The sequence below is a fragment of the Watersipora subatra genome, chromosome 2 (genome assembly GCF_963576615.1).
Source record: "Watersipora subatra chromosome 2, tzWatSuba1.1, whole genome shotgun sequence".
Classification (NCBI taxonomy): Eukaryota; Metazoa; Bryozoa; class Gymnolaemata; order Cheilostomatida; family Watersiporidae; genus Watersipora; species Watersipora subatra.
The window spans coordinates 15014289-15029312 of NC_088709.1; the positions used below are offsets into that span (position 1 = coordinate 15014289).

At 36.8% G+C, this 15024-nt stretch overlaps 2 protein-coding genes across 3 annotated transcripts in view; one reads left to right on the forward strand and one right to left on the reverse strand.

The window, feature by feature from the left end:
• The first annotated feature begins 3 nt into the window (after positions 1-3).
• On the forward strand, positions 4-5347 carry LOC137387634 (mediator of RNA polymerase II transcription subunit 22-like). The gene is made up of 6 exons (XM_068074115.1): positions 4-69; positions 980-1182; positions 1872-2014; positions 2362-2442; positions 3777-3938; positions 4794-5347. The coding sequence occupies exons 3-6, from the start codon at positions 1880-1882 to the stop codon at positions 4848-4850; spliced, it is 435 nt and encodes a 144-aa protein (XP_067930216.1). The 5' UTR covers positions 4-69; positions 980-1182; positions 1872-1879; the 3' UTR covers positions 4851-5347.
• LOC137387632 (solute carrier family 12 member 4-like) overlaps positions 5318-15024 on the reverse strand; it is a 42256-nt gene continuing 32549 nt past the window's right edge. Inside the window, exons 14-24 of one of the 2 annotated variants that reach the window (XM_068074112.1) lie at positions 14749-14868; positions 14312-14416; positions 12181-12349; positions 11915-12003; positions 11187-11410; positions 10427-10608; positions 9890-9997; positions 7589-7606; positions 6527-6765; positions 5757-5890; positions 5318-5455 (exon numbers count right to left, since the gene is read on the reverse strand). In XM_068074112.1, coding sequence (XP_067930213.1) covers positions 5364-5455; positions 5757-5890; positions 6527-6765; positions 7589-7606; positions 9890-9997; positions 10427-10608; positions 11187-11410; positions 11915-12003; positions 12181-12349; positions 14312-14416; positions 14749-14868 — 1480 coding nt within the window. In that variant the 3' untranslated portion in view covers positions 5318-5363. The remainder of the gene's footprint in view (positions 5456-5756; positions 5891-6526; positions 6766-7588; positions 7607-9889; positions 9998-10426; positions 10609-11186; positions 11411-11914; positions 12004-12180; positions 12350-14311; positions 14417-14748; positions 14869-15024) is intronic. The other variant, XM_068074113.1, reaches the window with a different exon arrangement.

Genomic DNA, 15024 nt, shown 5'->3' on the forward strand with positions numbered 1-15024 from the left:
ACCCGTTTTAGTCATCTTACAATAAAATCATAAGTTAGTGCTCCGCTGTACATCTTGAAGCAATAAACTGTGAGTCGCACAAGTCTGTACAACTTTAAGCTTATTGTTTACGATAGAGTAATTTTCCAGAATGGGTGTCATTTGATTTGTTGAAATCTTATCTACTTTTCAACGTAGAAGACTCATTCAGCATTTGCTCTTAACATGTCTTGTTCTTTCTGTAACCAAAGCTTTCAACAGTTTTTTGAAGTTTTTCAGAACACAATTGGTCACAGGCAGATGCACTGTGTGGCTTCACATTTAGCTTGAAAAGTAAATTTGTTTGAAAGTATTGTTTTTATATCGTACTATATTTGTTACACTAATTGGTTATCGTTTGTGGAGTCAACTTTTGTAGAATTTAGACAAGTTGGTAATATGTAAGCGAAACATTAGGCATGAGTAATTGGATCACTTAAAATTTCTTTGATAAGTTAGAATAGGAAGTTATAAAAGTGTTTGAGAAAGAAAAACTCAGTGGTGAATAGTTGTGATTTACTTTCATTGATCTTGCCTGTTAAAACTGTCATTAGTTCTGCAAATATATTTGCAGAATTCATTTGTTAAACCTCGTGTCCAATACTGTATGGTAGATACTGGTTTTTAAAAAGCACTTTAGTTTGACTGGTACATTTGTCAACAATAATTTGAAGCTCACGCTCCAAGATGCTATTCCACTGACAGTCTAAGGTTCTTTTCAATTTCCTTAAATATTTTCTAAGGTTCATAACAAAAACGGTGATCTGCTTAATATATCGATGAACAATGCACAGGTTAACTATTGTTAGGTATCAGACCTTCTACTCTTGTTTTAATTTAATGCTTTACAAAGTTTTGTATGCTACTCACAAAAATGTCTGACTGCATAAAAAGATGACTCAAAAAAGTTAACTGGTACAAACCTCCAGAAATTGCAGCTGAAATTTTTTCTCCTTTGCAGGTAACAAAGAAAGTTTAATTTATAAGTTGTCAGTCTCAACTTTGATTTACAAGAAGAGAGCTCAATAAGTTCTTCGTTGAAATTGTTGGAAGATATTTATTGAGTGTCAGGAGACAACACTCAAGATTCTTTCATCACCCATACTGGCTACAGCGGTTTTGATAACGTATTCAATGAGGCTGGTTGAGTAGACCATTTTTCTGGTAAGATATACTGTGTTTCTTGTAAGCAAATTCAAGTGACGAGTGTGGGCCTGCGGACAGATTCATTAAGTTGTTGATTAGCTGCAAAAATGCATATAATTTGCTTTATTGTACAAGTTTCAGTGAAATTATTTCAGTTACTCTTGAACTTTTTCGTTTTTAAAGTTTTGACTTATTTAGTGGGAATATTTGAATATGTTAGTTAGCAGGAAATGTTAGTTAGCATAAAATGTTAGTAGCAGTTTGTTTCAATTGTACACAGGCATCGATGCTCGTATTATAGCTATCAAGAATCTTTTTCAAATTTGCATTCCAGCTTAATTTCATCATCTTTTTATTGTTGTTTACAGAGGCTATAATGTCCGTAGAGAGTTTGGACATTGTATGTTAAAAATTATATTGTATTCGAGACAAAGATTTGCTAAAACTCATATTATATCTCAAAAGGTCGTATGTAGGAGTTATCTTACGACTGAGGTTTCTCTGTATTACATTTCTGGTTCAAATTTTCATCATAGCACACCAAAGTTAGCAGTCTGTTCCTATTCGAATTGGCAAGGTCATCAAATTCATCTGATAGAACTATTCCAAATAGAGAATCCAAGTATCATCTACAAAATATAACTGATGTTCAGCGAAATCTGGTTATTTAACGTGAATAACAGTTTCTTATTCATACAGTCTTCTAGTTTTAGAGATGGCTTCAAATAAACCTCAAGAAGCAAAGCTGTCAGACAGCAAAGAGGTTCAGTTGAAGGCCTATGAAAAGCAAGTAAAAGACAACATAAGCTCAATGATTGAAAACTTTACTGAGATAATCAAACAAGCAAAGGTAGTTAACTACTAACTGAATTACGCATGATCCTTTCCTTGCTGATCCCTATCTAGAGGCTGTTTATATTAGGTTGTCTTAATTAAATGCTTTACTAGCTTTTAAATTATATTAGTTTTACTCTGGATTGCATTGTCATCACCATAGTTTCCCAAATACACAACGTTTACTGTCTGTTGCAATAGACAATCACATAATCTGTGAATATGTATGTTCATAGTCACTAACTCACAAAGTGGCATCAATCGAAATCGGGGAATAACTCTTAAATCAGTTATTCATTTGTATCATTGGAGATGTTTGGATCTGGCCAAAATGTCATTGATGTGGACATTGTTCATTGGTAGATAGCTGATGGCACTCAAGTTAAACAGACAACAGAGGGTGAGCAAGTGCATTATGAGGTGTCGGTGAGAGCTGCCAATGTGGTAAGTTCACACATGGAGTTCATGAGCGTGTCCACAATTCTTTCTCGGATCGTGATGGTGCTAAATAATGTCAGAGAATCTCTCATAGTAGTTGATACGAGTTGTTGTCTATAAGAAAAATCTTGTTTTTAGAAAACTCACTGGGGTGACTAACTTTCATAGATGGCTGATTGGTTCCTCCATTATCTACATATAGTTTGCTCTATTATAAGTTATAAATTACATTTATCTTTTATAATAAACTGTGGAGTACTAACTATAATGACTAAAATGAAATTTTGTGGAAGTATGGTGATTGGGCTCACTGAACTTTATAACTTGTTTCATGTATCTCTCGCACGTATTTATGCTGCGTAATATCTTGTTTCATGTGTTACTCACACCAATTTATGCTGCATATTAACTTATTTAATTCATTTCTTGTATGAATATTTCCTAACACCAATTGTTAATCAGAATTAATTTAAAATTTAATATACTGTTTATGATTGTAAATGCTGATAATTAGTATGCCGTATATAGATATTTTACTTGAGAATTATCTCTGTAATGTTAACTGATACAGTTACAAAATTGAACATTCCTTTTCTTTTTGGAAGTTAAAGATTAAAGATGTGATTGCGTCAAATTTTAGTTGATTTTAACAAAAAGTATCGATTTTTCTCTATCATTTGAAATGTTGTTTTTTGTTTTAGGCGATCTCATTGTCGAGATACATGTATTTGAAAATTGAAATTGACAAAAATTGATCGCGGTAAAAACGCTCAGAAAAAAGATGTGCCCAGACTTGCCCAAAATGGCGTATATAGTGAGACAGCTTGTCTCTATCTTTCGTATTCACATCGGATATAGCAATAAAATTCTAGTCCTACGTGGCTCTATTGGCATATATTTTATTTTTTACAGCTACAGATACAATATTATAGGTGTCTCAAACGAGGGATATAAAAATATTCATTTTTTTTTCGGTCATTCAACTGAGAGTTATTTGTGTAAAGAGATTTATGCTGCGGGTGATATGTATTTGCAGTGCGTAATGTAAAAAAAGGAAGTAGGTCTGACTCAACTAAAATGTTTGATCATGTGATAACAACTTCTCTTTGTTGCCTGATCGCAAGCTACAGATGATAGGCAGCTGCCATAAAATAATTATTAGAGAAAACTTAGCAAAAGTTCACATCTGAGGGCCTTCTGGTTTAAAAATGGCAACTAAATGGTCAATGGCAACTAAATTTAGCTACCGTTGTTAAAAATTCTGTTCAAAAACTTTTTTATTACCCGTGAAATTTCGGGCATTCACCTAGTATACATAGACAGCGATGGTTTATTTGTAGGTGAGAGCTGGTGAGTCGCTGATGAAACTTGTCTCTGATCTCAAGCAGTTTTTGATTCTCAATGATTTCTCTTCCATTAGCGCCTCTACAGTGACTAGCAGGGTTAAGTACAAAAACAGCGCTGAGGAGAATGACAAGAAATTACTGGCTCTCAGGGATGAGGTTTGTTGAAATGTGTTAACTGATATATCAACTGTAGACGCTATCTCCTTGGTCTGTAGTACCATACTAATCAAGAGTTGATGTTATAACCTTGGTCTGTAATACCTTACTTATCAAGTGTTGATGTTATTACCTTGGTCTGTAATACCTTACTTATCAAGTGTTCATGTTATTATCTTGATCTGTAGTACCTTACTTATCATATGTTCATGTTATAACCTTGGTCTGTAGTGCCTTACTTATCATGTGTTCATGTTATAACCTTGGTCTGTAGTACCTTACTTATCATGTGTTGATGTTATTACCTTGGTCTGTAATACCTTACTTATCATGTGTTCATGTTATTATCTTGGTCTGTAGTACCTTACTTATCAAGTGTTCATGTTATTATCTTGATCTGTAATACCTTACTTATCATGTGTTCATGTTATTACCTTGGTCTGTAGTACCTTACTTATCAAGTGTTGATGTTATTACCTTGGTCTGTAATACCTTACTTATCATGTGTTCATGTTATTATCTTGGTCTGTAGTACCTTACTTATCAAGTGTTCATGTTATTACCTTGGTCTGTAGTACCTTACTTATCATAGACTTGAAATGTTTTACAGCTTAATAACCTATTAAGCAGATTTGCTTGTCGAGTTGCTAGTTTGTTTTTATAAGGTGGTTAGGTGATAGCTGTACTGGTTTTTTCTGAGCTCTGCCTGAGCATGCAGGTTTGTAGCTAGGGTTTCGGTAGACCCTGCCTTCACTCCAATGAATTACCATCTTTGTATTATGTTTGTGTTAAGTTTATTAAGATACTTAGCAATCTATTGGACATCATTACTGATGCTCATATTCCTTTGTTTAGATTGCAAGTGAGCTGTTTCTCCTGGAGGATGAGTTCTTCAACTCTGCAGTAAAGTGAAAGGCAAGATATGATTCCTTCCAAAGTGCAACACTAACATTTCCATGTAGAGCTGCGTAAACAGATCATAACAGAAGACTTATCATGCATTATAGCGTTCTTGAGTTATGATTGAAACTTCACTCCTCTCCAAGACTGTAATAAAATAAAGCTAGAACATGTAATTCTACTATGAGCAATAATAAATATACTGGTAGACTGGGTGGATTTCAACATGGAGCAAGCAAATATACATGATAAAACCTAAATTTCAGGAAAAATAGGAGTTGTGTCGCCTTCACATGCATTGGGTAAAGAAGTCAATTTCCTAAAATAACATATTAAAAGAGAATGGTGTAATCCATAACATAAATAAAATAGACAAAGCTGGCACTAAAGAAATGTTAAGTCTCGCATACTAAGTAGAATTGCCAACTGTCCATTGGTACATTCACTACATAAATAAACTGTCTGAATGCTCCAAGTGATTCACTGCTAGAGATCCTTCAAGTAATTGGTGTAGAAAACCCTGTCTTATGAATATATGGTGATGACCTCTCGTCCGCTGCCCCTGACCAGTACCGTTCTTTCTAGGCCCTCGGTCAGCACTTCCAAATACTCCATGTCTGTGTCATGAGTTAAGGTTTGTAACAATAATAGATACTTTTTATATTCTGCATCATTTTAGCACGTATTAAAAGCTAGCAGGATTGCAAGGTTACACACTACACTTCACTTTACAGCTACCAAAACACTTTAATTTCAAAAGGGTTGCTACGGAAATCTGTTTGCAACAGATGAAGAGCAACTACTGCAAATGATAATGCCCACTGCAACATATAACTTTAATATTTAGAGGTGAAGGTCATGCAATAGATGGTATGAAGAAAAATACATCAACAAAGGAACCCTGTAAAAAAAGGATACAATTCTCATATCCAGACTCCCTCTTTGGAGGTCCGGGTAGATTGATGAGTATGAGTTTAGCATCATGTGATCGTTCCACTATCACCTCGTTGATTCTCACAGCTGTATGCATCCGTCTAACATTCTTTTTTTCTCTGCAATATCATTTTTAATCACGTTCAAAGAGACGACGCTCAATTCTGAGAATATTTTCAAACTGTATAAACTCAAATAAGAGAGGACAACTCAAATAAGTTTTCTACTTAAAAAGCGACGATGGTCCAATTCTATGTACAATGTTTAATATCGAAGATCACAAAAATTAGCTGTAACAGAAATTATTGGTACAATTTTGTGTTGTTAAATGTCACCTGATAACAAGCAGCAATGTTAAGGCTGATTACGCTATGTTGCCATAAGCCAAGGTTGTCCTCTCGGCAATCATTCGTCAACTATATGTCGTTACCAAGTCAACAGGAATACGTCGGAGAAACATTGCATCTGACAAACCCTTAATATTTTGCTGTGCATCCACAAGTCTGTGCAATGCGCACCACTTTTGCGATTGGCTGTCGTAGATTGCTTCATCTAAATTCCCCTTAATGGTAGTTGCAGTGGGACTAGTATTTCGTAGTATAATGAGAACGATATGCCGCGGTCTATTCTCCAACGTAAGCGCGGATGGGTTTGCATTATTGTGAGCATTGTTATTACAGACGATCACCAATGTACTGTGGGTTAACGCCAACATACTGCGTGAAATAGTGTGACCAGCCAGTTAGGCTACCTACGGTTTTAAGTGAAGTAATCCTTTCATTTTATCCATGCCTGACTTGAGATCTGAGGGTGAAAAAGTGTAAGCATTGGCAGATTCCGAATCTGCAAAGAGGGATCCATTTCCTGACTTGCTTTTTCCTGCAGTGTCAGAGAGTGGTTGCTGAGCATCATACACCACATCATCGGCGTTCTCTTCATCAGCTTCCTCGTGCGTATGTAGCTTTGACTTTTGGTGACTCAAGTCAGTCATGGACTACAGAATTCAAGTAAAGTTACTACACACTCGTGCAACAATCTTGAATACAAAAGAAAGAGGTTGAGGTGAAGCGTAAGTAAAAATACACCTACTCGCAGATTAGTTCAACAGTGCTAAAACATTGTGGTTAGAAAAAACATGCCAAACAACTCAAGCTCAAACTGGATCTGACACATGCACACATTCTGAACAAGTGCGGTGTTTTCATTTCCAAGACCTCTCAAAATACAGTTACACTTTAAAGAGGAAACTACACAAGATATCAGTGGATTATATTAGTAAGTACTGGTGTTTTGTTATCATTTGCAATTGTTTTTGATGTTTGAGGTGATCGGACTGACAAGATGTTTTAAGATTAAAATCGACCAAACCTGATCACGGTTAAAACGCTTAGAAAAAAACTGTTTCAAAATGATGTCACTAATTGCTCGGCTGCCCGCCTCACACGTTATTCATATCGGCTTTTGCACTGCAGTTGCAGCGTTGTGCGTCTCTATTTTGTCAGTTTCTTGGCAACTACAGACGTTTTGTCAATTTTAATCCTAAAACATCCTGGTAGTCAGACAACCTCAAACATCAAAAACAGTCGCAAATGATAGAAAATACTAATACTTTCTGATGAAATGTACGAACATTTTCTGTAAGTTCCTTTTTATATGTACACAAAACACTGACAATGCTGTTATGGATAGAATCAACCATTGCCAGAGGTTCATTTCTATACAAACGGTGGCAACATATATCAGGAGCCAATTAGCATGTTAGCACACTGACACCACCAAAGAACAACACAGACTGTGTCTTATTTAACACTGCTTACCCCAAAATCTCCGAGATTCTACCATGCACAAGAAGAGCATAAAGATGTGTGAGCAATGGAAGAGCATGAAAGCAACCTGACCTTGATACCCAAGACAAGTATCAAACTGAGTAGGAGATGATGACCTATTTACACATATAAGCACCAGCAGGGAAAACCCCGATCTCTATTTACATATGTAAGCCCCAGCAGGAAAAAACCCCAATCTGTATTTACACATATAAGTACCAGCAGGAAAAACCCCCAATTTCGCCTTTGTTGATCTCACATTGTCTTCCAAACCTCCACTAATAATAGTATTATCAGACTGCATTGCAATGTGCATTATATCGACACACTTTTTACAGCCGCCACTGCCAACAGGGTAGATGAATACAGTAGAGTTATACCTCGACATACGAGTGCCCCAACATTTTGAGAAATTTGACGTACAAGGGAATTTTGAACATTATGCTGTTTTGAGATACGAGACGAATTTGAGGTCAAAGTTTATGAGGTGGTTCTCGATGCAACCGCTAAGTAAGCAAAAGGACACTTTAGAAAACAGCATCACTTCATCTTTCTAATTTGATCAGTTTGAAAAAGTGTTAAAAAGGCTAGCTAAAAGTGATAGTAAAAGTGAGGCAAAAAGCACAAAACTGAAAGAATATAATAATTAAACGAAAACAGAGACAAAATTAAATTGAGATTAGTATACGTTTAAAACTTATTTTCAGGTGTTTGTTTAGTAAGCCAACTTCATTTTGAATTAAATTTAAAGTTTGCTATGTTGCGTAGCATCACAAAAGTGCAGCATATCGAACACGTTGCTGTCAAGTCTCTCTCACACCGCCATTAGCCTCTACCATCTGCCTTGAAGTTAAGAACTCCATGCAGTACTGTACATTGTAATGTTACATTTTATTGCTGATCATGGCCACTAGATAGGTATTTATTACTTAGTAAGTGTAGATGATTAAAATAAGTGAAACACTGTTTTCCATCATTAAATCCTGTTTAACGTGGTTGTTCAGAGGATGGGAATGAATATATTTGTGTTTAGTCATTTTCTATAGCATTACTGCTTTGAGATGCGAGACAACTGACATACACGCTCAGTCCCGGAACGCATTGAGCTTGCATGTCGAGACATGACTATAATGAAAATGCTAGTTCATCGCATTACTACCGTACTTGTCGGACTATTAGCCGCTACTTTTTTCTGATGATTTGAGCCATGTGGCTTATATAAGGGTGCTGCTAATCTGTGGCTTTTTCTTTCACCGCTAGGTCGCATTAACCAGAATCTCCGGTTAGTGCGCCTCTAGCGGTGAAAGAAAATACGAAACAATGCCTAACGGTACTGTTCTGTTAGGCACTAGGTTAAACAGCGTCGCTTAATACGAAACAGTGCCTAACGGCACTGTTCCGTTTTAAACAGCAAAGTTGCTGCCGCGTTAAAAAGCACCGCCCTGAGTTCTGCGGCCTATGCAAAGGCCGCAGAACTCTTTATAGTCCGAAAACTACGGTAAACTAATGCCCTAGCGTGTGACGATTTAGCTAGTATAGTAAACTAAACGTGTTACAGGGAATCGCTCAGACTAAGAGCCAAAATGCATATCATAATCAAACACACAGTTTGCGGGATTATTCAGTCCATCACTCAGCTTCTCAAGCTCAATCAAGTCTATAGACTGTAAACAAAGTGGTAACTATCAAAGTTCTCTCAAACGAATATTGTGCAAACACTGGATAACACGAACAAGAGAGACAGAATGGTAACCAACAGGAACACGAGGAATCTACACATGTTACTTGTTACCTCTGCCAGAGGCTCCGTCTCAGTTACTGGCTCTGGCTCAATAATTAATGGCACTGATAGCCGCTTATTCATCGTATACTGAGCAAAAGAAGAAGGCCAGAGTCACTTGACGATTGTCAACACAATCAATAAAAACGTATAGATGTTGGCAATATAAATTATTAGTTGGTATCATTTGATTGCCTAGAGACAAGGTCTAGTTATGCACAGTTCTAAAATCAACTCAGCTTTTGTTGTACTGCTAAAACTCCCCAGCTATATGAGAAAAATTAATGCTATACTTAATAAACCTGCAAGTATAACAGAAAATCAAAAGAAAAATTTTATGACTTTGTGTAAACTTGACAATTTTGGTATTCAGCAGCAAAGTTTTGTGGTACCATAAATGTAACAGTTTATATAAGAGCAGCATGCACTATCATTGGTTATCGTCAAAGCATGACATCACCAGATGCCAACAATAAAGCTAGCGAAAGCAGATATTCAATATCAATTCTTACCACTACTTCCTTTTCCTTCTTTGTCAAGTGTAGATCTTTCAGCATCTGGCTCCTCTGTTCCATCATTATTGTCCGACCATAGGCATAGGCAGACACGTCACACTCGGCCTGCATAGTTAATTTACATTAGTTTTTATTTTTAATTATCAACTTTCCCCCAACATCGGTTATTTTAGAATGCAAGCCTTGTGATACAGCGTTTGTCATCCATACAACCATTTCATAAAATAAAAACACAAATATCTGGTCACTTGAGCTCATTAAAAAAAATGAAAATAGACCTGATATAAGCTGAGGTAAGACTATGAAGTTGTCTTCTCTTGTTTCTGTTGACCCTAGATTCATCAGCAAAACGCTGCTATAGAATTATAGTATTATACATTTTATCCAGTCAACTGAGCCCATCAAAGAGATGCAAACAGATCCAATATAAGCTGAGGTAAGATTATGAAGTTGTCTTCTATTGATTCTGTTAGCCCTTGACCCATCAGCCCCAACAGCGCTATAGAATGATACATTCTTAGACTTTTTACTTACCAGCTCGACAACTTGCACGTGTGCTTGAATTCGCAGGTGATATAAAAATGATTCTAGGTCTTTTTTCATCTGTATGGAGTTATCTTCCATCTGCGCCACTGTAAAGATTCTGAGTGTGCAACTTCTCCATACCTTGTGCTGCTGGAGGAGGAAGGGCAGGAGCATAAGAAGCCCTCCATCATCTGCTCAAATGGCTCAGGAAAATTTAGAGTGTCTGGCTTGTTATTCACAGCACCAACTGTTCTTAAGTTCCTTAGTAACAACCAAGTTATATTACAGTTACTAGCTGCCTTGACCTCAAGCTTCTCTTGAGCTTCTGTTGCTCAAGCTGGTTTGGCCAGGTGCGACTGATTGGCCAACTTAGTATTAGCGAATGAAATATTTACTTTATTTTTTATAAGCGAGCAACCGACTCAAACCTGATGTAGGTCAAACAAATGAAATTGAGTGACCATGAGACAGGATACAGATGGAACAAGGTTAAGTTTCTATTTGCAATTTAGACTCGTGTAGCCACTCTTTACAAATTCTAGTTGCTTTGGCTAAGATAAGCGTACTTCTTAAACTCTGACTGAAGGCTTGTCACAACAGATCGATGAAGCAAAATTGGTGGTACACACCTCAACAAAACCTATGGTAAATTCATTTGTAGCGTTTGTATGAACGAAAACTTACAGAAACTTAGCGCTGAAAATTCCCTACCGAGTCAGCCTACAACATTCAGATTAGATTCATCGATTAGTCGACAGAAAAAGGATACGCACAATCCACCATATGTCTATCGTGCCAGAAAGCTTCTCGGCATTTGTAGGGAACATCTGAACACCTTTGAGGACCATCAAAGCACAGCTTGCAGCTTCAGCTTGTCGTACGGATGTCACAAAACTTCTCCAGGACTTTTTCTCTGTATCATGTCTCCAGCCATAAGGCCATCCAATCATAATAGTGTTGTGATTAAGACCACCCAAGCCAGCTGTCTGTACACTGCAATAGCACTGAAATAGTTCTAGCATACATTTGGTTTTCATGCTGCGGTTAATCCACAAGTTTGTCGGCATCCGCAAGCTGGAAACGGCGAAAACCAGCGAGTCAAGCGAGTTTTGATATTCACATATTTTATTTTGCTGTGTAAACTATTCCATTTTAAACATTTTCCACACTTAAGTCGTATCTATTTCAATTTGAGCAGTTCCGAATGTGCCGCTATGACTTCTGGCATAAACTTTCTATATTTTTCACCAAAGCGCCGGCGTTAATTCGCAACATGAGATAGTCCATTGAAACACTTATCGCAAGGTTGCTCAACATGAGTGCAATTTCTAATCCGCACCGTTTGTGCACAGGAAACACGGTGATTGAAGTCGTCTCTCGAGTTATAACCCGAGACATTCCAATACACTTACCGAATCTTAAAATACTAAAAGTGTTGAAAAGATTACGTGACAACTGAAACCAAGTCAGAAGAATTATGTATGTAACAATACTAACAGATGTCCCATTCCATCTTCGTAGGCATTTGATACAACCACTTGTGTAAATCCCTTCACCTTGTGCTCCTTCAGCGCCCTTTGTATTTCCTGTATAAGACGAATTTTTTAAAGAGGAATATTGCATGAAAGGTGAATTTTGGGTAATAAAAGAGATACCAGCAGAGACAGAACGTGAAATAATTGGTAGCCTTGAATATTCAGTAAGTAGTTATGTGTTATTGTATCTGTATGATGATAGGATGACTCTATTTATTAGTTACTAACCTGTTTAGCGGCTGCCACTTCCCCAACCTTGTCCTCAAATTTACCTTCAAGCACTGTGGCAGCGATGATGAGCCCCTTGCCAGCCTTGAGCTGACTAGCAAAGGCAAACATGCTCGGGTACCTTGGCATCAGCTGATCATTAAGCTTGGCTAGCATAAGTATCTGAGGCCTGCATAAGACAACCAAAGAAAAGCCTTGTAAAATCCTCGGATTTGACGGATTCACCGAATCGCAACTGTAGCAATCCACTAGTAGACTGACTCGCATTACAATAATTATGTTTCCCAATAGCTGTGTTTTTGTAAGTGATGGCAGCGCAAACACTCGCAGTAACAAGATCAATGGGACACTTGAGGTTCATTTTTGTTTTAATAGATTTTATACATCTAATATCTGAGCAGATATCTTACTTTTATCATTGTTATTATTACTTTTTTTATTTATTATTGTTAATATTATTGTAAACAAAGCTTGCAACCTTGCAACAGGAAATGTTTATGTATTTAGCTGTAAAGTGTGCCAGGCCAGGCAATTGCTAAGCAATGGGTGAAAGGTGAAGTTTCATACTTATCTGATAGTTAAATTACTGTATAACATATACCTTACCATATGTCTTAATTCAAGCACAGCTGCAAATGAGACCTCAGTCAGTATATAAGTTTTACAACTACCTGTACAAACAGAGAGCAGCTCTTTTATGATACTAATATCTGTTGTCACGTGTTGAGAGAAGTAGCTCTTTTATGATACTAATAGCTGTTGTAACGTGTTAAGAGAAGTAGCTCTTTTATGATACTAATATATGTTGTCACGTGTTGAGAGAAGTAGCTCTTTTATGATACTAATATCTGTTGTCACGTGTTGAGAGAAGTAGCTCTTTTATGATACTAATATCTGTTGTAACGTGTTGAGAGAAGGCTGCGCAGTTATCAAGGTGCTCCCACCATGCACTCAAAGTTATTAAAAATGAATGCCAAAATGTGTAGAACTTTTAAGATCCCTATGCTGACTATAGACCCATGATTAAAATGACAGATAAGGACGCTCCAAGCCATATGTGTGAAATTAAAAGCATGGAAAAGATGATTGACAACCTATAATAATCTCACTTCTAAACGTACAGTGGATATTTCTATGACTCATCATGGAGAACTCGTCATTTGGAGGTTTCCCAATGTTCAACTTTTAGCTCAGTAAATATACATGTTACTCTCACCTTCAGTTGTTTAATTAGCTTTCTATTTGAAACTTTTAAAAAAGTTAAAACTGGAAGGTGGGCAGCTTGGTTAGTACTTGTCTAGGTTACGAAGATTTCCATGTCAGTTCAATTTTCTTACTTCAAACAACTTCTTATTTTTCTCAAACAATATCATATTATATGTTATATTATAAACAATATTATATTATATGTTATATTATAAACAATATCGGTCACCTGGTATTTCAACAGACATTCAACGGCTTTAACTAGCTCTAAATTTGATAATTAAAAAATGGCTTCCTACGTTAACTTGGAGGCCATTGTAACTACGACAACAATTGCTACTAAAGCTGTTGTTAGAGTTATAAATGATTAGTGCATTATATTCATCTGAATGATGAAAGTTCGAGCTTGCACTGAATGAACTGAACTCCACGGCTTGGATCTCAGTGCAAACGCACACTATTAACATGTTAGTACTAACTTGTAAATTTTTTTAGAGGCGAACTACCCTATTAAACAATGTCTCTACACATCTAGCCAACACTTTCAATTGAATTTACCTTGTTTGGTGTTCTCCATAACACTGATGATATAGAAAACACATTTTCCCAAATTGGCTATGACGATTTTACACTTTCTATCGAAATATGTTTCTTGTACTTGTAATTATAGCATAGCTCTGTACAAAGCAACCTTTCTTTGAAATCATATATCTTGTCGGACGATGGCTTAAAAATTAATATCCTTAAAGCTTGTACATGGTGCAGCGCATGCCAAGCTTGTTACAGTCAAAGAGCAAACATGCTGGGTTTTTTATAAGCCACTATAACGACACCTTAACAGTTGTAGTGTAGCCAGCAGCCACAAAAAATAAATAGTGCATAGCCACAGCTCACTCCACAGAAAACTGCGAGTTTACCAACTCACCTCCAGTTTTTTGTGTGAGGAGGATTCTCATCCAGTTTCATGAGAGCGTATCGAGCGGCAGACAAAGAGAGACCTCTGATTCCATCTCCCCACTCATTCTCAGCTCTGAAAAAGTATGTACTTTATGTACATGTATATGATGAGGATTGGAGTGAAAAAAGATTGCAAAAAGTTTTACAATGTTAGTGTTACAAATACTAGTTACGGTTGCCTATGTCTCAATCAATTTTTAAATATGTTCCAAAATGTTGACTAAACTCCAAAGCTGTAATATCTGTTAAAAGTAACAGACCTTGTTGTGGCCCTTGAAGGACATTGAGCAATAAAATCTACGATACAAATAAAATCTACAATAAACTCAAAAATCACAGTGCAGTCCGAGCACCATTGCTGTCAGTTATATGGAGACAACCATCAAAGGTCCGTGATGTACGTACCCTTTGTACTCGATATACTTGTAGATGCCGAGGGCGACTGCAATAGCCATGAGAGCATAATACCAGCCACTGATGAACATAAGGGCTACACACAGCGCTAGGCCTGCCAGAGAGAGAGTCCTGTGAAACAAACGGTATTACCGTACACCTGTATTCATTGAACTAAAACCCATGATAGACCATGTTTGCATGGACCTACTGCATGCACACACAACATGAACCATATGTACAGCTTGTTGATCCAGCTAGTGACATCGCATATAGAAGCTTGAATAC

Bases quoted from the DNA above. Each gene is read 5' to 3' on its own strand.
- LOC137387634 (XM_068074115.1), top strand. From the start codon at position 1,880: ATGGCTTCAAATAAACCTCAAGAAGCAAAGCTGTCAGACAGCAAAGAG. The intron at 2,015-2,361 runs GTAGTTAACTAC...GTTCATTGGTAG, and splicing joins AGATAATCAAACAAGCAAAG to ATAGCTGATGGCACTCAAGT. The intron at 2,443-3,776 runs GTAAGTTCACAC...GTTTATTTGTAG, and splicing joins CGGTGAGAGCTGCCAATGTG to GTGAGAGCTGGTGAGTCGCT.